This window comes from Elephas maximus, chromosome 5 (assembly GCF_024166365.1).
Source record: "Elephas maximus indicus isolate mEleMax1 chromosome 5, mEleMax1 primary haplotype, whole genome shotgun sequence".
Classification (NCBI taxonomy): domain Eukaryota; kingdom Metazoa; phylum Chordata; class Mammalia; order Proboscidea; family Elephantidae; genus Elephas; species Elephas maximus.
In genome coordinates, this window is record NC_064823.1 from 25,258,102 (window position 1) to 25,282,377 (window position 24,276).

Here is a 24,276-nt window from a genome sequence, read left to right on the forward strand (position 1 = left end):
CTTGAAGAACATAATCAATGTTACTAAACAGTATATATAGAAACTGTTGAATTAGTGTGTATTTTGCTGTGTGTATTCTCAACAACAACAAGAAAATAAATAAAATTATTTAAAAGGTAGGTTTGATAGTGCAGGAGTAAGCAGAATAGTATAGTATGATTATAAACAAGAATGAATCTGAGAAGCAAGGGAAAGAAGATTGGTTAGGCAGAGTGGGGTAGGCTGTGAACATCCCTGAAAGTCAGCTGGAAGAGTCTGGATTTGAGGAAATAAGCGTTAGGAGTCACCTTTTTTATTTTTTTTAATGATAAGCGTGACATGATAAAAGCAGAGTTTAAGAAGAGCACAATGCTGGGGATGGTATGGGCTGTAAAAAGGAGAATCAGGAGCAGCACGAAGCACTGGACAGAAAGGGACTGAGGAGTCAAACAGATCCTGGGTTGAACCCTGCTTCTACATTTTACTATCTGTGTGACCTTGGGCACAAGACATTTGACCTCATTTTGTTATTTATGAAGCAGAGAAAATAATACCTGCTGCATAGCGTTCTTATAATTAAATATGATAGTGCATGAAAAACGCTACAAACATACCAGTTATCCAATAAAATTTGGTAGCCTCCCTTATGCCGTCTCTTCTGGGAAGCTGTTGTGTTAATCACAATACGGTTTGATAAAGATCTGGACTATGGTTCTGGCAGTGAGAATTGGAGGGAAGACTCCAATAAAAGAAACATTCCAAAGGAGACACTTGAAAATTTTTTGTTTGATGGTATCAAGACAGTGAATCAAAGATGACCTTGAAATTTCTAAACCTGAATAACTAGACTGAGATACAAATGTTAGAAGAAAGGACTGATTTAAGGGAGATGGTGAGTTGGGGCATTTGGAGTGACCAGGAAACAGACAGTTGTACACATGAGACCTGAGAACAGGTGAGATGATGGGGCCAGGAAAGAGACTTGAAAACTCAACTGAACAGATACTTACTGAGTACCTACTTTCTATGGGGCATGGGGTTGTAGACTGTGAGTAACAAAATGATAAATAAAATAAGACCTTACCATCCAGAATGTGTACAGTCGTGGCATGCATGAGCGTGTATTTATTAATATGGTGTTTTTTTTTAAAGGAACTTTGACAGCTTATTATAAAGCAGGATGAAAACACGTGAACTATAGGAGAAATGATTTAAAATATAGATGAAAAATCATTTAGACGGAGGAGAAAGATTGTGCCACAAATCAAGGATAGGATAGTGATGGTTACTGAGCACTTTTAGACCTAAGCTAAAATTCTGGATAAAATTAAAAAATTGATGGGTTATATATTTTGTATTATAGATTAAAGGAAACAAACTCATCTGGAGAAAGAGCAGCTTCTTGATATACAATTCTAGGACGATTTTAGCACTTGAATCCTCATAAAAGATTCAATGAACCATATCTTTACTGCAGGTTTCAAGAAGATGCAGTAGCCTTTTAAAAATATCAATCCTTGATAAAAGCAAGGGCATGGTATTAAATTATAGCTGGTGAAGGCATTTCTGCAGACTGCTTTTTTATGGTGGTGGTGGTGGTTCAGATAAGTAGCTTCCTAGGGATCAAATTTCAAATAGTAATAGAGCATAGAGAATTTAAATGGATGTAAGTCTACCTGTCCTTTTGCCTTCACTGCCCAACATGTTACTTAGCTTCACTTTTGGCAGGGCCAGTGTGATAAGAGCTTAAAGACCTCATAGTCTGGCTCTTTGATCCAGGATAGCTTCCTTTTTTTAATATATTGGAAGTTCCCAACTTTAGTGTGCATATGAATGCAAAGGATACTAATTTAAAAATATATTTCAATGCTCCATCACTGAGAGATTCTGATTTGATCCATCTGGAATGGAGGCCAGAAATCTGAACCTTAACAACTGATCCTAAGGCAAGTTATCCTTAGGTCACACTTAGAGGAAAACTACTAGAGGTCAGATGAGGAGATGGTAAAGTTATTGTTGTGGTCACTATGTCAGTCCATCTGGTTGAGGGTCTTCCTCTCTTCCGCTGATCCTATACTATATTAAGCATGATGTCCTTCTCCAGGAACTAGTCCATCCTGATGACATGTCCAAAGTACTTAAGATGAAGTCTCGTCATCCTTGCTTCTAAGGGGCAGTCTGGCTGTAATTCTTCCAAGACAGATTTGTTTGTTTTTCTGGCAGTCCATAGTATATTCAAGATTCTTCACCAACACCACAGTTCAAAGGCATCAATTCTTCTTTGGTCTTCCTTATTCATTATTCAGTTTTCACATGCATATGAGACGATTGAAGATACCATGCTTGGGTCAGACACACCTTAGTCCTCAAAGTGGTATCTTTGCTTTTTAACACTTTAAAGAGGTCTTTTGCAGCAGATTTCTCCAATGCAATACATCATTTGATTTCTTGACTGCTGCTTCCATGGATGTGGATTGTGGATCCAAGTAAAATGAGATCTTTGACAACAATTTTCTCTGTTTATCACGATGTTGCTTGTTGGTCCAGTTGTGAGGATTTTTGTTTTCTTTATGTTGAGGTGCAAACCATACTGAAGGCTGTAGTCTTTGACCTTCTCAGTAAGTGCTTCAACTCTTCTTTGCTTTCAGCAAGCAAGGTTGTGTCATCTGCATATTGAAGGTTGTTAAAGATCTTTCTCCAATTCTGATGCCAAGTTCTTCTTCATATAATCCTGCTTCTCGGATTGTTTGCCCAGCATACAGATTAAGTATGGTGAAAGGATATAACCCTGATGCATACCTGTATTGATTTTAAACCACACAATATCTTCTTGTTTTGTTTCAATGATTGCCTTTTGGTCTACGTACAGGTTCTTCATGAACACATTTAGGTGTTCTGGAATTCCTATTCTTCAAAATGTTACCCATAATTTGTTATGATCCACGCAGTCAAATGCCTTTGCATAGTCAAGAAAACACAGGTAAACATCTTTCTGTGTTCTATGCTTTCAGCCAAGATCCATCCGACATCAGCAATGATATACCTCATTCTACATCCTGGTCTGAATCCAGCTTGAAATTCTGACAGTTCCCTGTCAAGTATTGCTGCAGGTGGTTTTGAATTATCTTCAGCAAAATTTTACTTGCGTGTGACATTAATATTATTCAATAATTTCCTCCTTCTGTTAGATCACCTTTCTTTGGAATGGGCACAAATATGGATCTCTTCCAGCCAATTGTCCAGGTAGGTGTCTTCCAAAATTCTTGGCATAGATGAGCGAGCACCTCCAGTGCTACATCTGTTTGTTGAATCATCTTAATTGGTGTTCCATCAATTCTGGGAGCCTTGTTTTTTGTCAGTGTTTTCAATGCAGCTTGGACATCTTCCTTCCATACCATCAGTTCTTGATCATATGCTACCTCCTGAAATGGTTGAACATCGACCAATTTTTTTTGGTACAGTGAGTCTGTGTATTCCTTCCATTTTCTTCTGATGCTTCCTATGCCATTCAATATTTTGCTAATAGAATCCTTCAATATTGGAACTCAAGGCTTGAATTTTGTCTTCACTTCTTTCAGCTTGAGAAATGCCAAGCGTATTCTTCCCTTTTGGTTTTCTAACTCTAAGTATTTACACATTTCATTATAATACTTTACTTTGTCTTCTCGAGCCACCCTTTGAAATCTTCTATTCAGCTCTGATACCTCATCATTTTTTCCATTCACTTTAGATGCTCTATATTAAAGAGCAAGTTTCGGAGACATCCATTTTGGTCTTTTCTTTCTTTCCTGTCTTTTTAATAACCTTGTGCTTTCTTCATGTATGATGTTCTCAATGTCAGCCCATAACTTGTCTCGTCTTTGGTCATCAGTATTCAATGCATCAAATCTGTTCTTGAGATGGTCTCTAAATTCAGGTGGGATATACTCAAGGTCATATGTTGGCTTTGTTTTTATTTTCTTCAGCTTCAACTTGAACTTGCATATGAGCAATTCAATAGGAAGAAGGGCCTGGCTGTCTACTTCTGAAAAAATTGGTCAGTGAAAATCTTATGAATAGGAGCTGAACATTGTCTGATATAATGCTGGAAGATGAACCTTCACGTTGTAAGACACTCAAAATGTGAGCGAGGAAGAGCTGCCTTCTTAAAGTAGAGTCAACCTTAATGAGGATAGAGTAAAGCTTTCAGGATCTTCACTGGCCGATGTGGCATGACTCAAAATGAGAAACAGCTGCAAACGTCCCTTAATAACCAGAACATGGAATATACAAAGTAGGAATCTAGGAAAATTGGAAGTCGTCAAAAATGAAATGGAAAGCATAAAGATTGATACCTTAGGGATTAGTGATCTGAAATGGACTGGTGTTGACCATTTTGAATCAGACAATCATATGGTCTACCATGCCGGAAATGACAAATTGAAGAATAATGGTGTCCCATTCGTTGTCAAAAATGACATTTCAAGATCTATCCTGAAGTTTAACACTGTCAGTGATAGGATAATATCCATACGCCTACGAGAAAAACCAGTTAATAGGACTATTATTCAAATTTATCACTAAGGCCAAAAATGAAGCAGTTGAAGACTGTTACCAACTTTTGCAGTCTGAAATTGATCAAACATGCAATCAAGATGCATTGATAATTATTGGTAATGGGAATGCAAAAGTTGGAAACAAAGAAGAAGGATCAGTAGTTGAAAAATGTGGTCTTGGTGATAGAAACGATGCCAGAGATCGCATGATAGAATTCTGCAAGACCAACAAATTATTCATTGCAAATACCTTTTTTCAACAACATAAATAGTGACTATACACGTGGACCTCACCAGGTGGAATACACAGGAATCAAATCTACTACAGCTGTGGAAATAGACAGTGGAAGGGCTCAATATCATCAGTCAGAACAAGGCCAAGGGCTGACTGCAGAACAGACCATCAGTTGCTCATGTGCAAGTTCAAGTTGGAATGTCAGCCATGAAGGAACTTAAATATGGCCCTTGTAGAGCACCTGATTTTAGGTCTGTGGTATTCTAATGCACTTACCAGAGAGAAATCCTTGCAGAATGTCTCCTTGCAACACTGAATGAGTTGACCTATTGGATGGAGATATGAAGACAGGAAAATGTCTGGCAAAATTATTTTAGTGTTAGCATTACTAAAGTTAAGCATTCCCTCCCTCTCAACATCATTCTTCCTCTCTTCTCTCTTAATCCTCAAGCCAACTAGGAGAGATGCTAAGTCAAAACCAGCTGAGATTGGGGTCATATTTATATGTTGTGGATGAATTGAAAGTGGACTCATACCATTCTATCTGTCCAGATAAATGAAGCTCGTCTGAATTGTTGTGGATTGAATTATGTCCCCCCAAAATATGTGTTGTAGATCCAAACCTCTATGCCTCTGGACGGAAACCGTGGTGGTGTAGCGGTTAAGAGTTCAGCTGCTAACCAAAAGGCCAGCATTTCGAATCCACCAGCCCCTCTTTGAAAACCCTATGGGACAGTTCTACTCTGTCCTATAGGGTTGCTATAAGTCGAAATCAACTCACAATAGGTTCAGTTTTTTTTGTTTGTTTGTTTGATGCCACAGGTTATAATCCCATTTGAGAATGAGAGGTCTTTGTTATGTTAAAGCAGAATTAGTGTACAGTGTATCTTTAGTCAATCCTTTTAAGATATAAAAAGAGATTAAACAAACAAGGGAAAGAATGAGAGATGGGGTAAAATAGATGCCAAGACACATGGAGATCTCCATGGAACCAGGAAGCAGGAGCTGAAGAGACAAGGACCTTCCTCCAGAGCCGACAGAGAGAAAGCCTTCCCCTAGAGCCAGTGCTCTGAATTCAGACTTCCAGCCTCCTAAACTGTGAGAAAATAAATTTGTTTGTGAAAGCCATCCACTTGTCGTATTTCTGTTATAGCAGCACTAGATAACTAAGACATTAATAATGTAAAGAAAGTAAAAAAAAAAAAAGTACTGCCTGTTGTGAATTCACCATGAACATAAGTAGCAATAAGTCAGTTCTTTTATTTGGAAATGGCAGTATAGTTTGTTCTAACTGAGAAATCTAACTTCACACTTAACTCAGTGTTAGAATCTTTTAAAGATGAAATCAAAATGACTAATGTAACTTGTGTTGTGTAGGACAAAATCACATGTTTCAGCTTAAATATACAATATGGGGAATAGGTTCCAAAAGAAGAAGAAATACAAGAAATTTAAGAAATAACTTAAAAATACTGAGAAATACAAAGAAAAAATGCATGACAGAATCATTTCTTAGTATTCTGAAATCAGTCTCTTTTAGGGAAAAAGGTGAAGTCTTGCTAAGTCGTTTTCTTTGTAGGTAGCAATCATTAGATTAAAAAGCCCTTTGCATTCGATGTGTCACTTTAATATTGAGTTTATTTCCCCAGAGATAACCCATCTCAGTATAGACTGGAATTCTGCAGACATGTGTATCTCTATGTGTGTGTGTGTGTGTGTGTGTATTCTCTCTTATTGACATATTCTGTAGTCGTTTATAATGTCCACATGTTATCAATGGTAAGCACAAAATTCACCTTTTATACCACATGAAACTTGTAGCCATTTGAAGAATGCTGGTTTGTAGCTTAATAGTAAAAATATTTAAATAACCCAACAAAGTCAATACCATTAATACTAATAAAACATACACATTTATTATAATGGCACTATTAAAAGGTTTCTTTGAAATTTTTTGCATAGAGAATGGTCTTGAGATAAACTTCTTGTTCACTTAAGAACCATCATCATACCAACACACACACACACTCCACTCACACATCGTACACACCCAAACTTGTGGTCTCCCTTTGCCCTCCCGAAACTCCACACTGAATAGTGTGCAGACATGCTACCAAACACACCACACACCCATACCCTAGTAATAACAGACAAACATATGGGATTTGCTTAGCATCAGGAAAGATTATAATGTAATGGTGGCCAATAATCACCTATTTTTTAAATTTTTGTCAACTAAGGGATTAAAATTTTTTTTTGTTTTTTAAGGGATTAAAATAAATAAAAATTTAAAACATGGATTTTATTTTCAATAAAAATATTCAATCCATGATTAAAAACTATTCAAAATGTGCAAGATGATATAAATGAAAGTAAAGTCCCCCTCCCTCTATGGTTCTTTTGTCCCATCCTCTCGATCTCCAGGTATAACTACAAGTAAAAGCTTCCTGTCTTGCTTTCTAGACACTGCTGAAAATACGCAAACATGGGCGTGTATGTGTGTGTGTGTGAGGGTTTCATTTTTAAAAGGTTGATTACATGACACTAGTCATGTCACCTAATGGGATGCTAGTTAGGACTCTCCACTCGTGGACAAGTTAACAAGCCTCTCTGGGCACCTCTTTGGTTTCCTCACTTCTGAAATAAAAAGGTTGACTACAGTGTTACCTTACATATTTATATCTTACAATTTTGTAGACCCAGGTTTCTTTGGTCTCTATCTACAAAAGCTTCTGCCAGTTCTTCTACTGGTTTTGGGCCCATGGAGATGAGAACTGCGTGGGAGGCTGGTCGCACCCTGGATTCCTCTTGTTAGAGACTCTCCCTAATTTAGTTGTCCAACTCCAGGCCGCCAGGGAGGCTAATGTCCTCTTTCATTAATTTTCAACCTCTGACTCTGTGAGTACTATTTTCTCAATGGAAGGAGGTATTTCTGGAATACATATTATACTAGGAGGAAAGCATTTTCTTTTCTATCCATTCACTTTTAACTGGTCAGTTATTTGCTTGGCAAGGCAGTAATGTGAATAGAGCTTTATGTTGGACCTTTTGATGCAACTCATGTAAAAAAATAATTGACTTTAAAAAAAGTCTCGAAGGTTTTCATCATCAAGAATGTTGGAACTGGGCAAAAGGAAAGACACGTATTTGTACTTATGATAATAGCCATTGAAATATTACAGATAATCACAATTTTACAATTACATTATTTATGTAGCATTGTTTTTCAGATACTCAGAACTTCTAAAACAGCTTTTTTGTTTTTTGGGTCATAAGAAAAATATGGAGATGTTCATAAGTTTTCATTTTATATCTGGAGGAAGAAAGCACTAAGAAATGAAATTATTTACCCGGCATCACAGAAATTAAGATGTGAACTGGAATTGTCTCACAAATGGATTAATGAAATGATATTTAAAACCAGTTGCTGCCTAGTTGATCTAACTTATGGCAACCCCATGGTGTTAAGAGTAGAACTGCTCCACAGGGTTTTCCATGGCTGATTTTTCAGTAGATCACCAGGCCTTTCTTCCAAGGCTTCCCTGGGTGGATTCAAACCCCCATCCTTTTAGTTAGTAGCCAAGCACATTAACTGTTTGTACCACCCCGGGACTCTGATGTGATACTTAGCTAACTTTTATAATGCAGCTAAATCTCAACTAACATGATTGATAACAGGATTTCAGGTCGCTTTGTTCTGGATATACAATTAATGCCTACGTTGCTTTATTCACAGAGTAATGCCAATGATTTTAAAACCATAAATCAAACCATATTCTCTTAGTTCAAAGAGAAAACTACAATATTGAAAAACAATTCTTATTACAAAGACAGTTATTTTTCAATAAAATAAACCTAGGTTGATGTCCTAATTTGGTAATTACTTAATGTGAATCCTATGTTTTTATTATTTTGGGGGAGGAGATGCCCTAAGGAGAAAAAAATACCTGAGATCCTACTAAAGGAAAGGTCAGGGGTTCTAACCCACTAGCCACTCCTCGGGAGAAAGATGTGGCAGTCTGCTTCCCTAAAGATTTACAGCTTTGGAAACCTTATGGGGCAGTTCTACCATTCCTGTAGGGTCACTATGAGTTGGAATGGACTCTAGGGCAAGGGGCTTTTTAAGATCCTGCAAAATGATGCTTGGCCTAAATAGTGCATTTTTTTTTTAGTTTAAAATATGCAAAGACTTGAAAGGACTGTTCTGACCTAATTCTTGAAAAAATTAACTTTCTTTAGCCTTAAAACCTAGCCTTTCTGTCAAGTACCCATTAGCCTCTATTTTCAAGACTTTTAACAGCAGGAATAAGGTTATAGCCACAAAATACAATGAGTCCCATCTTTACCAGGGCCACAGGGAGGCGTGGGTGTGTGGAAATTGTTTTTATGATTATTAATCTGGATGTCGTTTTCTACTGAACAAGATCTCTTGCTCTGACGGGCTGCCTGACTTCTCTGGGTTCAAGTAGGCTGTTAGGTACTGGTGTTAAGTTTCAGGCGCCTCTTGAGCAACTAAACCTGGGCGCCCTCGGGCCACAGGCCCGCGGTGCATGCTGTGTACCCTGGAAAGGGCGCTGATATTTGGGAGGGGCCGTGCCAAGGAAGCGATTTGCACTGATATCCTACAGTTGCTTTTTCGTTGCTGCTGATTAGGCCGGTGGAGGGAAGCCCATCTCTGAGGCGCATGACGGTGATGCGAGAGAAGGGCCGGCGCCAGGCCGTCCGGGGCCCAGCCTTCATGTTCAATGATCGGGGCACCAGCCTCACCGCCGAGGAGGAGCGCTTCCTCGACGCCGCCGAGTATGGCAACATCCCTGTGGTGCGCAAGATGCTGGAGGAGTCCAAGACGCTGAACGTCAACTGCGTGGACTACATGGGTCAGAACGCGCTGCAGCTGGCCGTGGGCAACGAGCACCTGGAGGTGACGGAGCTGCTGCTCAAGAAGGAGAACCTGGCGCGCATCGGCGACGCCCTGCTGCTTGCCATCAGCAAGGGCTACGTGCGCATCGTGGAGGCCATCCTCAACCACCCTGGCTTCGCGGCCAGCAAGCGCCTGACCCTGAGCCCCTGCGAGCAGGAGCTGCAGGACGACGACTTCTATGCTTACGACGAGGACGGCACGCGCTTCTCGCCCGACATCACCCCCATCATCCTGGCGGCGCACTGCCAGAAGTACGAGGTGGTGCACATGCTGCTGATGAAGGGCGCCCGGATCGAGCGGCCGCACGATTACTTCTGCAAGTGCGGGGAGTGCACGGAGAAGCAGAGGCACGACTCCTTCAGCCACTCCCGCTCTAGGATCAACGCCTACAAGGGGCTAGCCAGCCCGGCTTACCTGTCCCTGTCCAGCGAGGACCCCGTGCTTACGGCTCTGGAGCTCAGCAATGAGTTGGCCAAGCTGGCCAATATAGAGAAGGAGTTCAAGGTAAGCTCTGTGCGCCATCCCGGCTGCCCTCGTGCTCATTCACTGCCTGGCTGCTGCAGGACGCCTGAATTCTTCTGTAGTTTGCCCCAGAACCAGTTTTCCCTAGTGGATTTAGAATTATGAGAGGTTGGGTACATCATGCAGAGTTGATCTGAGGAATCCCCACCCCCCCCCCCCCCAACCATGGTGCAGTGAGATCCTTGGTTTGGGAATGTATATATTCTGGATAAGGACTGCTACTTTGTGTTCTGGATAAGGGTTAACTAGAACACCGACTTTTAACAAAAGGAGTTTGGTGTGACTTTCTACCTTCCAAATTATCTCCCCTTTTTTTTGTCGTTAGTTGTATGTCGGTACCCACCACAGAAATAGTGTTAATTTTGAGCGCACTGCTTTTTCCACAAGCGTGTGTATATCCCTATAGAATTGAAGGTCAAAAGACCAATATAACGTCCTATCAGTTATCCATTAGTATGCCTCTCCCAGAAATCCACAAATGTGTGTTCAGAGTGGTGTGTCATAGATGTCAGATCAACCCAGAAATACAATGATAGTTTAAATCCATTAAAGTGGCTCACTTCAGTGGATTTCATTTTTCAGTGAGTGCACTTTTTTTCCAGATATCATCACCAGTTGAAGAAATAGTATTTTTATAAAACTATACATTAATGATAGAATTTTTTATTTTTTACTCAATTGCTACATCCTCCAATGTATCTTGAATGGCTCCATCTGTTAAATTTGGGGTAAAAGAGAATTTGATAGTTCTGATGAAAGTCTGATTCATATCAGAAGATTATCGTAGATACCCCTTCCTTAAATTAGTGTCTGGATGCTGAGTTAATCTTTTTAGTTTAGTGTTGTAGTGACAGATAACAGAAAGAGTGATTATTCTTTCTTCCACATCTTAATATTCCCCATTTTCATATTTAGGTGAGATTTAGACAAGTGCAATTTGCGATATAATTCAAGTTAAGGAAAATCTACTTTTCTGCCTGAGGTTGCCAGAAAATGATGGGAAAGTATTGTTGGTTTTTATCTGTGGTTTGTTTGTTTGTTTTACTTCCCTATACGTCAAATTCCTTGGGTGCTTCCCAATTACCATCTCCCTTTAAAAATGTTTTTCTAATATAAAAGGAACACATTTATTGTAGAAACTTTGAAAACTGTGGAAAAGTACAAAGAAGAAAATAAATATCACCTGATTTCTAGCCCCTTTGAAGGGATTCATTAGATGGTATTTTAAAAGATTTATTTCCTTGGACTCAAAAAATTTTGGGGGGGGGAGAAGATTAAAACTCAGGAAGCACATTGAAAATGCACCAATTCTGTTTAGAGAGGGTAGAAAAATGTTCAGATAAAATAGTTCTAAATAGTGCTTTGAATTTATTTTTAAATATTGAGACAGTAATAAATATCATAATTCTAATTTTATTTATTTGCTGTGTTTCAAATGCCAACATAATCTTGTTTTATGCATTTTTCTTGGTATATATTGCAAGCTTGCAAAAGATATTCTATAAAATGGGCTATTTTGTAAGATTATGTTTTAATAATTTGCTGAAGATGGCAATGTTTGCAATTCCACCTAGAGAAATCATCTCAGTGAAGCGATGGTAAGAGAAATTTTTGTTATTCATGGTTTTTCCCTGAAGCTGATTATTCATAAGGCTTCAGATTTCCTTTAACCTGACTTAGAGTCATCTCTGATAACCTTTCAGAGGTGGGAAAATATCACAAGAGGCAAAAAGAGGAAAAAAGACAACTAGGTTCAAGGGGACACTCATAAAGCTGTCGAGTATCTTAAGGATACCCAAAGCTAGTCTAAATTTCAGTCTGTTTTCTGAATTATATGGAAAGGCTTGTACAGCACAGCCCCCTCTGAGCCAAAATTAGGACAGTTCTTTAGAAGTTATCTTCTCTAAGGACTGCAAGTCTCTCTCCCCAACTAAATGTCCCCTTTTTTTTTTTCTGTCTACTCTTAACTGTCCTTATTATTCCTTTTTTATCTGCCTTCCTTTCACCTCTTTGCCCTCTCATCCCAAGCTAATGTCCATCTGTCAGAGCTTTAGACACAGAAAAAGTAGTGCTTTCACAGCACTGACCTAGAGACTCCAAGCTCTGAAAGGGCAGTGGAAGTGAAGCTCATATCTGAGGAAAGCAGATAACCTAATTTGCCCTGTTCCATGATATTAGCTATATTCTTTACACAGGGACTTTGAGCTCAGAGTGCTAGCCTTGAAATGAAAAATAGATAATGTGTTCCCTAGTGAAAAAGAGGTGGTTTCTTTCCTTTTCAGACACCTATACCTATTTTATCTAATCAATGTCCTTTAATATCTAGTTCTCACTCCTCAAATTGCCATCACTCACGTGCTTCAGAGGAGGTTCTCAGCCACTGTGCCATTTTCAAAGTTCCTTGAGGAATACGATAGTCATGGTGCTGAGAACATATGAAGGTCATTATCCATAGAAGGTTGAATATTCCAGAATATAGGTTTAGATAAATTAATGGAGGACAGCTCAGTGAGAGGTTATTAAAGAAATATTTTGGATGTGCAAACCCTGTCTGAAGCTATTCTAAGGAACAGAATATTGGACAGGGTGGACTCTAGGTCTAATCCTCCAAACGTCAGTGACAAGAAAGACAATCATTTATTAAACTGTGAGGATACAGATTGAAATTCCTAGTTCTGACTGAGTCAGTGATGCACTCTCTGTCTTTGAGCAAGTCATCTGCCTTCATTGTATCTCAGTTTTCTTATCTTTAAAAAAGAAAAACAGTTTCACTATGTATCACAGAAGAGCCATAAAAAGAGGCAAGGAAGATGAATATAACCCAAAAGCAAGCTTAGTAATTATTATTTTTTTTTAGTAAGAAATATTATATTATAGTAAGGAACTACTCTAGGAATCATCTGGTTATACTGACCACTCACTTCAGAAATAAAATAATAAAAAAAAAACAAAGTCCCATCTGCTAAGCCTAATTTTTTTAGATCTCTTGGGTCCCAGTCCTAGATATTCTATGTAATGTGCTGTACCTGATAATATTGAAGCAAATATATAGTATTTAGAGCCACAGTTCTACCCTGCACACATGGGGTCTCCATGAGTTGGAATCAACTTGACAACAACCAACAACAGTGTGTACCAAGCACACTCTAAGCATTTTATATATATTGACTCATTTAATCCTTACAATAACAATATTGTTGTTATTAACTTTAATAGTAATTAGTAGCTTCCACAAAATCACGCAGCTAGGAAGTGGTAGAAGCGGTATTTGGCTTCAGATTCAGTGCTTTTAACAGCTACTATACAAAACTGGGACACCCTGGTGGCGCAGTGGTTAAGTGCTACAGCTGCTAACCAAAAGGTCAGCAGTTCAAATCCACCAGGTGCTCCTTGGAAACTCTATGGGGCAGTTCTACTCTGACCTATGGGGTTGGTATGAGTTGGAATCAACTCAACGCCAATGTTTTGTTTTTTTTTTTTTTAAATACAAAACTGCCTCTTTTACTACTAGGGCAAGAGTCTTGTAGAACCAAGCATGATCAGAGTTCAATTTTTCTTTAAGGATAAAAAGAGATGAGAATGGTGATTAAACCATACACATTAGAATAAGTGTGCTGATACCTGTAGGCTAGTTGTACTAAGACAACTTCATTCTTCCTTTGGCTTGAGCAGGTCTTCAAGGTTTTGAGTTCCTGCTTCTCACAGTGGCCAGCAGGTCCAACTGCTAACCTTGTGGAAGGCCATGGCAATGGACAAGTGGTACAATGAAGATCATTAAGCAAGACTAAATTAAGAGAAAATTATTAGAAAATGTGAGACCAGACAAACCATGTGAGCTGTGAAGTATTCCTGTTGGAACCGACAGTCCCCTCGTAGGGCAATGCAGACTTTAGATCTTGTAACTGAGGGAAGGCTGCTTTAGCTGCTGCTTTCTAGCTTCTCTGGTAGCTCTGCGTATGTTTTAAGAATGGTATAAAAAGAAATTTTTTTTTTTTATCCTGTGATTACAATAGAAGAAATCGCCATTTTCTCCAGCTCTGATTACTTTCTGCACTTGGGCAAAAGACTTCTTCTGACAGGAATTGTTCAAGTTGTTAGGAAAACAAAGTGTTACCTTTGCAATTTGTATGATTACCAATTCCTTGTGTCTTGACTCATGTTTCAGTGGATGTGAAAAAAAAAAAACACAGCCTTCTTTAAGGCTAGACAATTTACAGATTATAATTTTTTAAAAAATGAGTCATTATTTGGGTAATACTGAAGAAGCAGTTACTAAGATTTCTTTTCAAAGCATGGAAAGTAGCCCCTTTTGTTTCTGAACAGTGGAGAAATGACCATTCTATGTTGTACCAAATCTCCCAGAACAGTTTGAACTGAAGAGTTACATGAGGAAATTTCAACTAAAACATTTGTATTAAATGGGGAGCTTTATATGGAAACAGACATGGATTTAATACTTCTTCTGGATGCTATAATAAAATATTCCATTAGTCTTTCAGGAATGGAAGGCAAATGAATGTTTAACTGACACTCTGCATAGAAACCAGAGGCTGGACATTTTATTAATTTTATCAGTTGCATGGTACCAATCTGAATGGAAACCAGAAATTGAAGTTTTTATTCATTTTATCTGTTCCCTTATGAGATGAAAAGAATTAACTGTAGCTGTTCTTTGTCTGAATTTCTCATATCTGAAATGGAAACTATTCTAGTCTGTGTAGCCTTTAAGCAGTCTCTTTTCTTCTTATTTTTGTTGGTGCCATGGTTTTTCCCATCAAATTAATTATTTAGGGAAAAGTTTGAAATTCTTTGTGTCTTTTTTTTTTTTTACTATGATTTTGGAAGCCAGGAAACTGTGCTGTGCTAGGTATTATTTAGTTATTTAGATACATACGGTGTCTCAGAACATAGTGAAATGAAGAATTCTTCTTTCCTCAAGTGTACCAAATTAGATTATCATCTAGTAAACTAATGGGCTAGAATTTCAGTGAAAGTCATAGAAGTGGGATGGAGGTTTCTGAAAGTGAGACACTTTTCCAGGAGATGGTTATTGGCTGGTACCAATGAGCTAGAAATAGAGGTCCATTGATAAGGTAGCAGGGAATGCTGCCAATTGACTTCTTTATACCAGTCTATGGCACTATATAAATATGCAAATGAAATTAAAGATTCACAGATTATTTTTAGAAAGGTGTTAGTTCCAGTGGCCTGGAAAATTTTCTCTCAGGTATTGGTATTCTGCAACCCTTCAGAATCCAATTACGTATAATCAGACATTTCTCTCCTTCCAGTTCTTCTAAGCATGTTAATATGTCTTCCAGACAACAAGAAAAAAATATCCTCTCTATGTTGGTACCTGTCCACGCTTTACATGTGCTGTAAACCAGCCATTTCCAAATGTTAGCATGTATAAGAATCACCTGGAGGACTTGCTAAAACACAAATTGCTGGGGCCCATTCTCAGGGCTTGGTGTGGGGTCTGAGAATTAGCATTTCTAACACATTCCCAGAGTTTGTTGCTGCGGCTGGTTTGAAGATCCCACCAAGAAAAGCAATGACTCCAATGAGGCAAGTGGTAGTAAACTATTTTCACAGATAGTCTTCTATGTCAAATTACCACTTTTCACTACAGAAATAGCCTTGTTTTGGCTGTAAAAGAACTATTTTTTGTCTGAATCCTTTGGTCATCCAGCATTAACATTTAGCCAACGTCTCTTAATACAACCCTGTGACTTAGGTACGTACCATTTTCAGAGCTGTTTCATATGGTAGGGCAGGTTGCAGAAGGGTACCTGGCCAAGGGGGTGGGTGGAGGCAAATCCATCCGTTTCAGACTTGCCAAGCCTTGCAACCAGGTAGGGACTGAGGCTTCCCACCCAGAGGAAGGGATGCCTTTTTCTAATTCACTCAAACCCTGAACACTTTCCATTGAGTTAAAGCACATTCTTTATAATATACTCTAAACATCTCGTTCTTAGAATGACTATCGAAAGCTCTCCATGCAATGCAAAGACTTTGTTGTGGGCGTGCTGGATCTTTGCCGAGACTCTGAAGAGGTGGAAGCCATTCTGAATGGAGATCTGGAATCAGCAGAGCCTCTGGAGGTGCACAGGCATAAGTCTTCATTGAGTCGTGTCAAACTCGCCATTAAGTATGAAGTCAAAAAGGTGAGTGAGCACGCTTCCATCCAGCACCATATTGGAATAAACATGCCAAATCCCAGGATTTTTTTCTTAAATAATAAGAATAGGTGTTATTGATAAATTGTTTTTTTTTCTTCATGAAAATATTAAGAGAAGTGTCACGGTAAAGTTGGGAGTCAAATATCCTTTCTACCTTTTACTGGTTGTGGTACCTTGGATAAATCATAAATCTTCTTTAAGCTTCATTTCCCTTATATATAAAAGGAGCCCTGGTGGCACAGTGGTTAAGAGCTTGGATGCTAACCAAAAAGTTGGCAGTTCGAATCCACCAGCTGCTGCTTGGAAACACTATGGGGCAGTTCTACTCTGTCCTATCGAGTTGCTATGAGTCTGAATCGACTCAATGGCATCAGGTTTTAAAAAAAAAATCTTTATGGGAAGGCACCCTATTGATGCAGTTAAAGCACTTGGCTGCTAACCAAAAGATCAGTGGTTCGAATCCACCAGCTGATCTGTGAGAGAAAGATGTGGCAGTCTGCTTCTGTAAAGATTACAACCTTGGGAACCCAGTGAGGCAGTTCTAATCTATTCTGTAGGGTAGCTATCAGCCGGAATTGATTTGATGGCAGCGGGTTTGGGTTTTCTTTTTTTTTTTTTTTTTAATCCTTATGGGAGCGGTTTGCCACGTCTTTCTCCCATGGATACTCTGGGTGACTTCGAACCACCAACATTTTAGGTCAGTAGCCAAGCATTTAATTGCACCGACTCATAGTGACCCTATAGGACCGAGTAGAACTGCCCCATAGAGTTTCCAAGGAGCTCCTGGTGGATTTGAACTGCCAGCCCTTTGGTTAGCAGACATAGCATTTAACCGCTATGCGACCAGGGTTTCCGAGGATAATAATAGTAACTACTTATTCAGTTGTTTTGAGGATTAAGTGAGATAATGGATGTAAAGTAATTAGCACAAAGTGAGTCCGTGGTAATTGTCCAATAAATATTAGCTAATAGCATTTCTGAATTATGAAAATTCATATTTAGAATGATAATTCTTTAGCAAGTTCAGTCCTCAGTCATCAAAGACAGATTTCATGTTCATTGCGCTGGTCTCAGTCCTTAGCAGTAGAACACGGTCAATTTCAGCAGAAAGGAGTTTGGTAAGGGACATTAGGAAGCTCACAGAATTGTTGGGAGAGGTGGAAGAACAGATTTATCTAAGTTGAGCTTCCAGAAACCTCTCCCAGAACCAGGAGCAGAACTGTCCTGGTAAGGAAGTTTCTGTGGTCCAAACAGAACAACTCTGCCTCTGCTGCAGATGGCCTGGTCCTATAGGAGCAAAAAGGATGCCCTGACCTCCGCCTATTCTTATATGGCCCCCTTCCAAATGAGAGGCTTGCACACATGCATCTGACCAGTGGAACCTAAGTCAGTGTCTGCATCCTAGCAGCAAGTGAGGATAGGCAAATGTGTATCTGTGTATATGCGTGTGTGTTACACACACACGCACACACACACATTCATTCTAGCACAGTGTAGAGAACCTCACAAGATTTTGGCCAGCTGTTAATGACAGATCTCCCATCTATTTACTAAAAGAGTGAAATACGAAGATTCTCAGTAAAGACTCAAGTAAAATAACATTTTAAGGAAGCTACCTGTTGCAAAATTATTAAATTGGCTACCCTGCTCCTTTCTCAGAGCATTCTTGTTAGTTGGAGTTTTGCTAAATTGGAGGAAAGGGAGAATTTTGAACAAGATTGACATAAAACTGTTCTTAGAAACTCTTTGGACATTTATTTACAGATCGTGCAGTACACATCTCTTTGACCCCTGAGAGAAGAGAATTGATCTCCGTTGTCACTGGTTCTTTATCATTACTTTGAAAGTGTCATATTAGCACAGACAGTTCATCTGCAGATGTGCTTCTGTGAACCAAACTGCTCTGTAGAGTGAATGTCTTCCTGCATGTTCATTTTAAATAAATCGATGTGTAGGTTACAATGTACGAGGTGTCATTAACAATGAATTTGCTATCAGTCAACCAGCAGGAGACAACCAACCAACCAACCAAAAGTGTATTTGGAACTGAAAGAAGATTTAGAATTTTGCAGGCATTTCAGTTTTGTTTGTTTTATGCTATAAAAAGAATATTAAAGTCTTTGATTTGGAATCCTCACTCAATAAATATATAAGAGAACTCTTCTGGAATACCCCAAAAGTCCCAATTCCCCTTTGACTCATCCTTCCAAAGCCTACCTTATCCTTTGTTCAACACTTACCCATCTCTACTTTGACAAGGAGGGAAAATATCACCCTTACCTACTCCTGCTTCTTCCTTTTCCCCTCTCTCAATACTAACCCCCAAGCAAACCCACCTCTTGGGTTATAACAATGGCTGAGTACCATCCACAGTGGCCTGGAGGTATTCTACAGCTATATGCAAGGCATTGGGATTTCACAATAACTTGTTATGTTATGGACTTTTTTCCCTGATAACATAAGAAACTCATTTTTATTCAAATCAATCCATGATTCCAACAAGGAAACCAGCTTTATGTAATGGTGAGCAGTTTAGGCCCCATAAGAGACTTAGAACATTTTTCTTCTGCCACCTGCCCAATATCTACTCTCAGCTCTGGTTCTGAGTCTCATGGACCAACACTAGGTCTTTAGGAAGACCCTGAGTTCATTGGATTCTCTCTAGCCTCAGAGTTCTCTGAGTTTAACCCAGGCCTCATAATGCTCAATGGAAGTTAATCTAGAAAATTCAAATATAAAAGACAGAGTAGGGAATATACAAGTGTGTATTTAGCGTTTATGTGGGAAAGGACTTTACAATATAAAAACTAAAGAAGTCACAAAGCAACATTATAAATAATTTGTCCACATGCTACCTAAAATGTCTGTACACCAGGAAGATCATAAACAAAAAAGCAAAGAGCAAACTGGGAAACATGTTTTTCTACAATTAAAACTTACAAAGGATTGATATTCTTAATAGCCAAAGAGGTCAAACAAATGTATAAGGAAAACAGCCTGTAGAAAAACAGGCAAAGGGCTTGAATGGGTAATTCACAGAAGCAAAAATTCAAGTGGCTAACAAACATATTTATAAAATTTTAAGCCCTCTAGTTTTTTTTTTTTAGTAATCAAAGGAATGTATACTAATATATAAATACCATGCCCCTTCTCTCGAATTATCAAAGAATAAAAAGTAATAATTGTCAGTGCTGTTGATGAAATGAGAAATCATATGCTGCTGAGACGAAAATAAATAATGCATCCTTTCTGTCAGGGAGTGAATTTTGAAAATTATTCATTCTAGAATAATTTCTCAAGGGGCTTTAAGGTAAATAATAGAACTGGAACGGTCTGAAACACTATGACTGTTTGTAGAGTTAACCACATTATTCTACAAAAAGAGAATGGAATAGAGTAGAAGATGAAATTTGATTTTTCTGAAAATGGATACAAGAAAACTAACTTTTAGGCAAAAACACTATTTTTTCCAATCAGAGTAATAGACTATTTGTTAGGAAAAAAAAAGTCTTGAGCTCTAATTATGACTCTCCCTCTGCGCCATGGTTTGAGGCTAAACATCAATCCCCTCCCCCTATAGAAATAATGAGAGTTCTACCTGCTTACTGCTGCCCTTGACAAAGGTAAAAGATATTTACAATAGCAAAAAGATGGAAACAACCTAAGTGCCCATCAACAGATGAATGGATAAACAAATTATGGTACTTACACATGATGGAATACTACACAACAATAAAGAACAATGATGAATCTGTGAAACATCTCACAACATGGATGAATCTGGAGGGCATTATGCTGAGTGAAATAAGTCAATCACAAAACGACAAATATTTTGTGAGACCACTATTATAAAAACCTAAGAAAAGGTTTACTCACAGAAAGAAACAATCTTTGATGGTTATGAGGGAGGGCAAGGGATGGGTGAGGAGGGGAAAGCACTAACTAAATAGTATACAAGTGGTAACTTTGGTGAAGGGAAAGACAACATACGATATAAGGAAGTCAGCACAGCTTAACCAAAGCAAAATTACAGAAGCTTCACAGACACATCCAAATACATTGAGGGACCAAGTTACTGGGGCGGAGGGCTGAGGACCATGGTCTTGGGGGACATCTAGGTCAATTGGCATAACATAGTTTATGAAGAGGAAGTTCTACATCCTACTTTGGTGAGTAGCGTCTGGGGTCTTAAAAGCTTATGAATGGCCGTCTAAGGTACGTCTATTGGTCCCATTCCATCTAGAGCAAAGAAGAATGAAGAAAACCAAAGACACAAGGAAAATACTAGTTCAGAGGACTAATGGACTAGAGGAACCGCAGCCTCCACCAGCCTAAGCCCAGAAGAACTAGGTGGTACCCACCTACCACCACCGACTGCTCTGACAGAGATCATAATAGAGGGTCCTGGACAGAGCAGGAGAAAAATGTAGAACAGAATTCAAATTCACAAAAAAAGACCAGACTTACTGGTGTGACAGAGACTGGAGGAGCCCCTGAGACTATAGCCCTTAGGCACCCTGCTAACTCAGAACTGAAGCCACTCCTGAAGTCCACCTTTCAAAGATTAGACAGGCCTATAAAACAAACAATAACACACTTGAGGAAGGTGCTTCTTAGTTCGATCAAGTATGTGAGACGAAATGGGCAACACCTGTCCAAAAGCAAAGACGAGAAGGCGGGAAGGGACAGGAAACCTGGACGAATAACACAGGGAACCCAGGGTGAAAAGGGAAAGGGCAAGAATGCAGACACATTGAGGGGATTGCAACCAATGTCACAAAACAATTTGTGTATAAATTTTTGAATGAGAAACGAATTTGTGTTGCAAACTTTCACCTAAAGCACAATAAAATAAAATAAAAAAGATACTAGAATGCAATGGACCATTGAATCTGGAGAACTGGGCTCTAGAGAAGAGAAAGGGAAGATTTCCTGAGTCCTTCCGCCAAAACCAAAAAAGCAAGCCTATTGCCATCTAGTGGATTCCAACTCATAGTGACCCTATAGGATAGAGTAAAACCGCCTCATAGGGTTTCCAAGGCTGTAATCTTTACAGAAGCAGGCTGCCACATATTTCTCCCTTGGGTTAGAACCTCTGACATTTTGGTTAGTAGCTGAGTGCTTTAATCATTGTACCACCCAGGATCCTTAGTCCTTGCCCAGGTTTTTGCTCAGATAAAAACCCAATGCTCAGATACCGAGGGAAAACAGAGTGCAATGTACTCAGCAAGTCTGAAAATCCTGAAAACCTCTACAATGTAGGGCTTTGGTTTATACATCACAATTCAAAGACCTTTAAAAAGAAATTGAACTGCATAAGTTTTTATTCACAAGGATATTTTCTTTTAAATTGTATGAATTGTAGGCCTGACAATGTCATTACAACAAAAACAGTGTCCTACCACATCTTTGCACACTGGTATTCCCACAAAAGCAGTTCTTGGGAAGGGTGAGCTAATGAATGTACAGTTGTTATGGTTTGAATTGTATCTTCCCAAATACGTGTTGGAGCTCTGGTGGCATAGTGGTTAAGAGCTCCGACTATTAACCAAAAAGTTTGGTGGTTCGAATCCACCAGGCTCTCCTTGGAAACCCTACGGGGAAGGGCAGTTCTACTCTGTCCTATGGAGTAGTTATGAGTCAGAATTGACAGCAATGGGTTTGATTTTTGGTATACCAAAAGATGTAATCCATTTGCAAGTAGGATTTTCTTATTATGTTAATAAGACCACATAAGTCTAGGGTGTGTCTGAAACCTACTCACTTTTAAAATACAAAAATAGCAGGTTAGAAACTGAAAAGTAAGCATAGATGGAGGGGAAGATACATGCCAGGTGGAGATCACCAAGGAATCGAGCAATGCTGGGTCTACAGAAACCGAAAGAGATCTTCCTCCAGAGATGACATGGAGAAGGCCTTCCCCTAGAAACTGTGCCCTGAATTCAAACTCCTTGGAAACTCTGGTGGTGTAGTGGTTAAGAGTTTGGCTGCTAACCAAAAGGTCAGTGGTTCAAATCTGCCAGGCGCTCCTATGAAACTCTATGGGGCAGTTCTACCCTGTCCTATAGACTCGCTGTGAGTTGACTCAACAGCAGTGGGAAATGGATTAGTCTCCTAAGCTGTGAGAAAATAAATTTGTTCTTTAAAACCACCTACTTGTGATAATTCTGTTACAGCAGCATTAGATAACTAAGACAACAGCATAACATGAGTCTTTGTTTAAAATTGCTCAATTGTTTTCCATCTTCTGCCATCATCAGTGTACAATCTATTAGTCATTTGGCAAGGAAAAAATGTTCTCAATGCTACAGTGATTTTTTTACCATGAAAGACTGAGATTTTCTTATGTGTCAAGTATTCTTCCCTGAAACCAGAAAACCTCAAATAAGGGTATTCTTTTTGTAATGATTTCAATTTGCTGGTCCACTGAAGTCAGGAAACAGCACCCAAATCTTATCCAGCTGGCTGTGACTGGTGTGGCAGCATTAGGAGGCTTTTTTAGGGGGTAAAACAGTTTTAAGAGATAAAAGTCATTGCTCTATTTTGAAGGCATTGAAAAGAGCAAAACTCATCTCTTAGAGGGATTAGCTTTTTTGCTTTCCACTTGCTACTCTTGATTTTATTTTCTTTTTTAAAATGCCCTTTGTGTACTTATATTAGGATTTTAAATCACTGGAGGAAAATATCTATTTATGTTTTCTTTCTGTGGATTAAGAAGAATCAACAGGTGCCATGTGATGGTATATTATTAGCTCAAATAAGAAAAGGATAGAAGTAACCTGGCAGGGATCACAATAGAGGGTCCCGGACAGAGCTGGGGAAAAATGTAGAATAAAATTCTAACTCACATAAAAAGAAAAAAAAAACAAAACCAGACTTAAGGTCTGACAGAGACTGGAGAAGCCCCAAGTATGTGGCCCCTGGACACCCTTTTAGCTCAGTAATGAAGTCACTCCTAAGGTTCACCCTTCAGCCAAAGATTAGGAAGGCCCATAAAACAAAATGAGACTAAAGGGGCACACCAGCCCAGGGCAAGGACAAGAAGGCAAGAGGGGACTGCGAAGCTGGCAATGGGGAACCCAAGGTCCAGAAGGGAGAATGCTGACATGTCATGGGGTTGGCAACCAATGTCACAAAACAATATGTGTATTAATAATTTAATGAGAAACTAGTTTCCTCTGTAAACCTTCATCTAAAGTACAATTTTAAAAAAAAATTAATAAAAAAAGAAAAAAAATCAACCAAAATAATAATAATAATGTCTTTCAAAAAAAAGAAAATAGTAAAACTAACATTGTTGGTTGCCTTTGAGTTGATTTTGACTCATGATGACCTCATGTGTGCAGAGTAGAACTGCTCCATAGGGTTTTCAAGGCTTTTGGAAGCAGATCACCAGGCCTATCTTTCAAGGTGCCTCTGGGTGGGTTCGAACTGTCAACCTTTGGGCCAGTAGTTGAGTACTTAACTGTTTGCACCACCCAGGGACCCTTGTAGAGGTAATAGTAAAGGAAATAACCTGTTAAGCTGAATTTTAAAGTGTAATAAATAAAAAGCAAATACCATGGCCTGTGGCACAGTGGTTAAGAGCTCAACTGCTAACCAAAAGTTCAGCAGTTCAAATCTACCAGCTGGTCCTTGGAAACTCTATGGGGCAGTTCTACTCTGTGTTCTGGGGTTGTTATGAGTTGGAATCGAATTGACAGCAAGTTTGGTTTGGTTTTTTTAGGCTAGTATTTAACATATATTAAGTGTTTGTACCATATTGTTCAAGTCACCACAAGCCAAAGACCTCACCTGTATGCCATGTGAGAAGGACTGCTGTCTATCAAGTTTTTTAAGCTGTGCAACCGTGGTACAAATGTAATTACTGCCATAAAGCATATCTTCAGATTTAAAAGGTTA

At 38.9% G+C, this 24,276-nt stretch overlaps 1 protein-coding gene across 1 annotated transcript in view; it reads left to right on the plus strand.

The window, feature by feature from the left end:
• Window positions 1-24,276, plus strand: part of TRPC3 (transient receptor potential cation channel subfamily C member 3) — an 87,054-nt gene that overhangs the window by 17,826 nt on the left and 44,952 nt on the right. Inside the window, exons 2-3 of the mRNA XM_049885397.1 lie at window positions 9,403-10,174; window positions 16,171-16,359. Of these exons, the coding sequence (XP_049741354.1) occupies window positions 9,403-10,174; window positions 16,171-16,359 (961 nt within the window). The remainder of the gene's footprint in view (window positions 1-9,402; window positions 10,175-16,170; window positions 16,360-24,276) is intronic.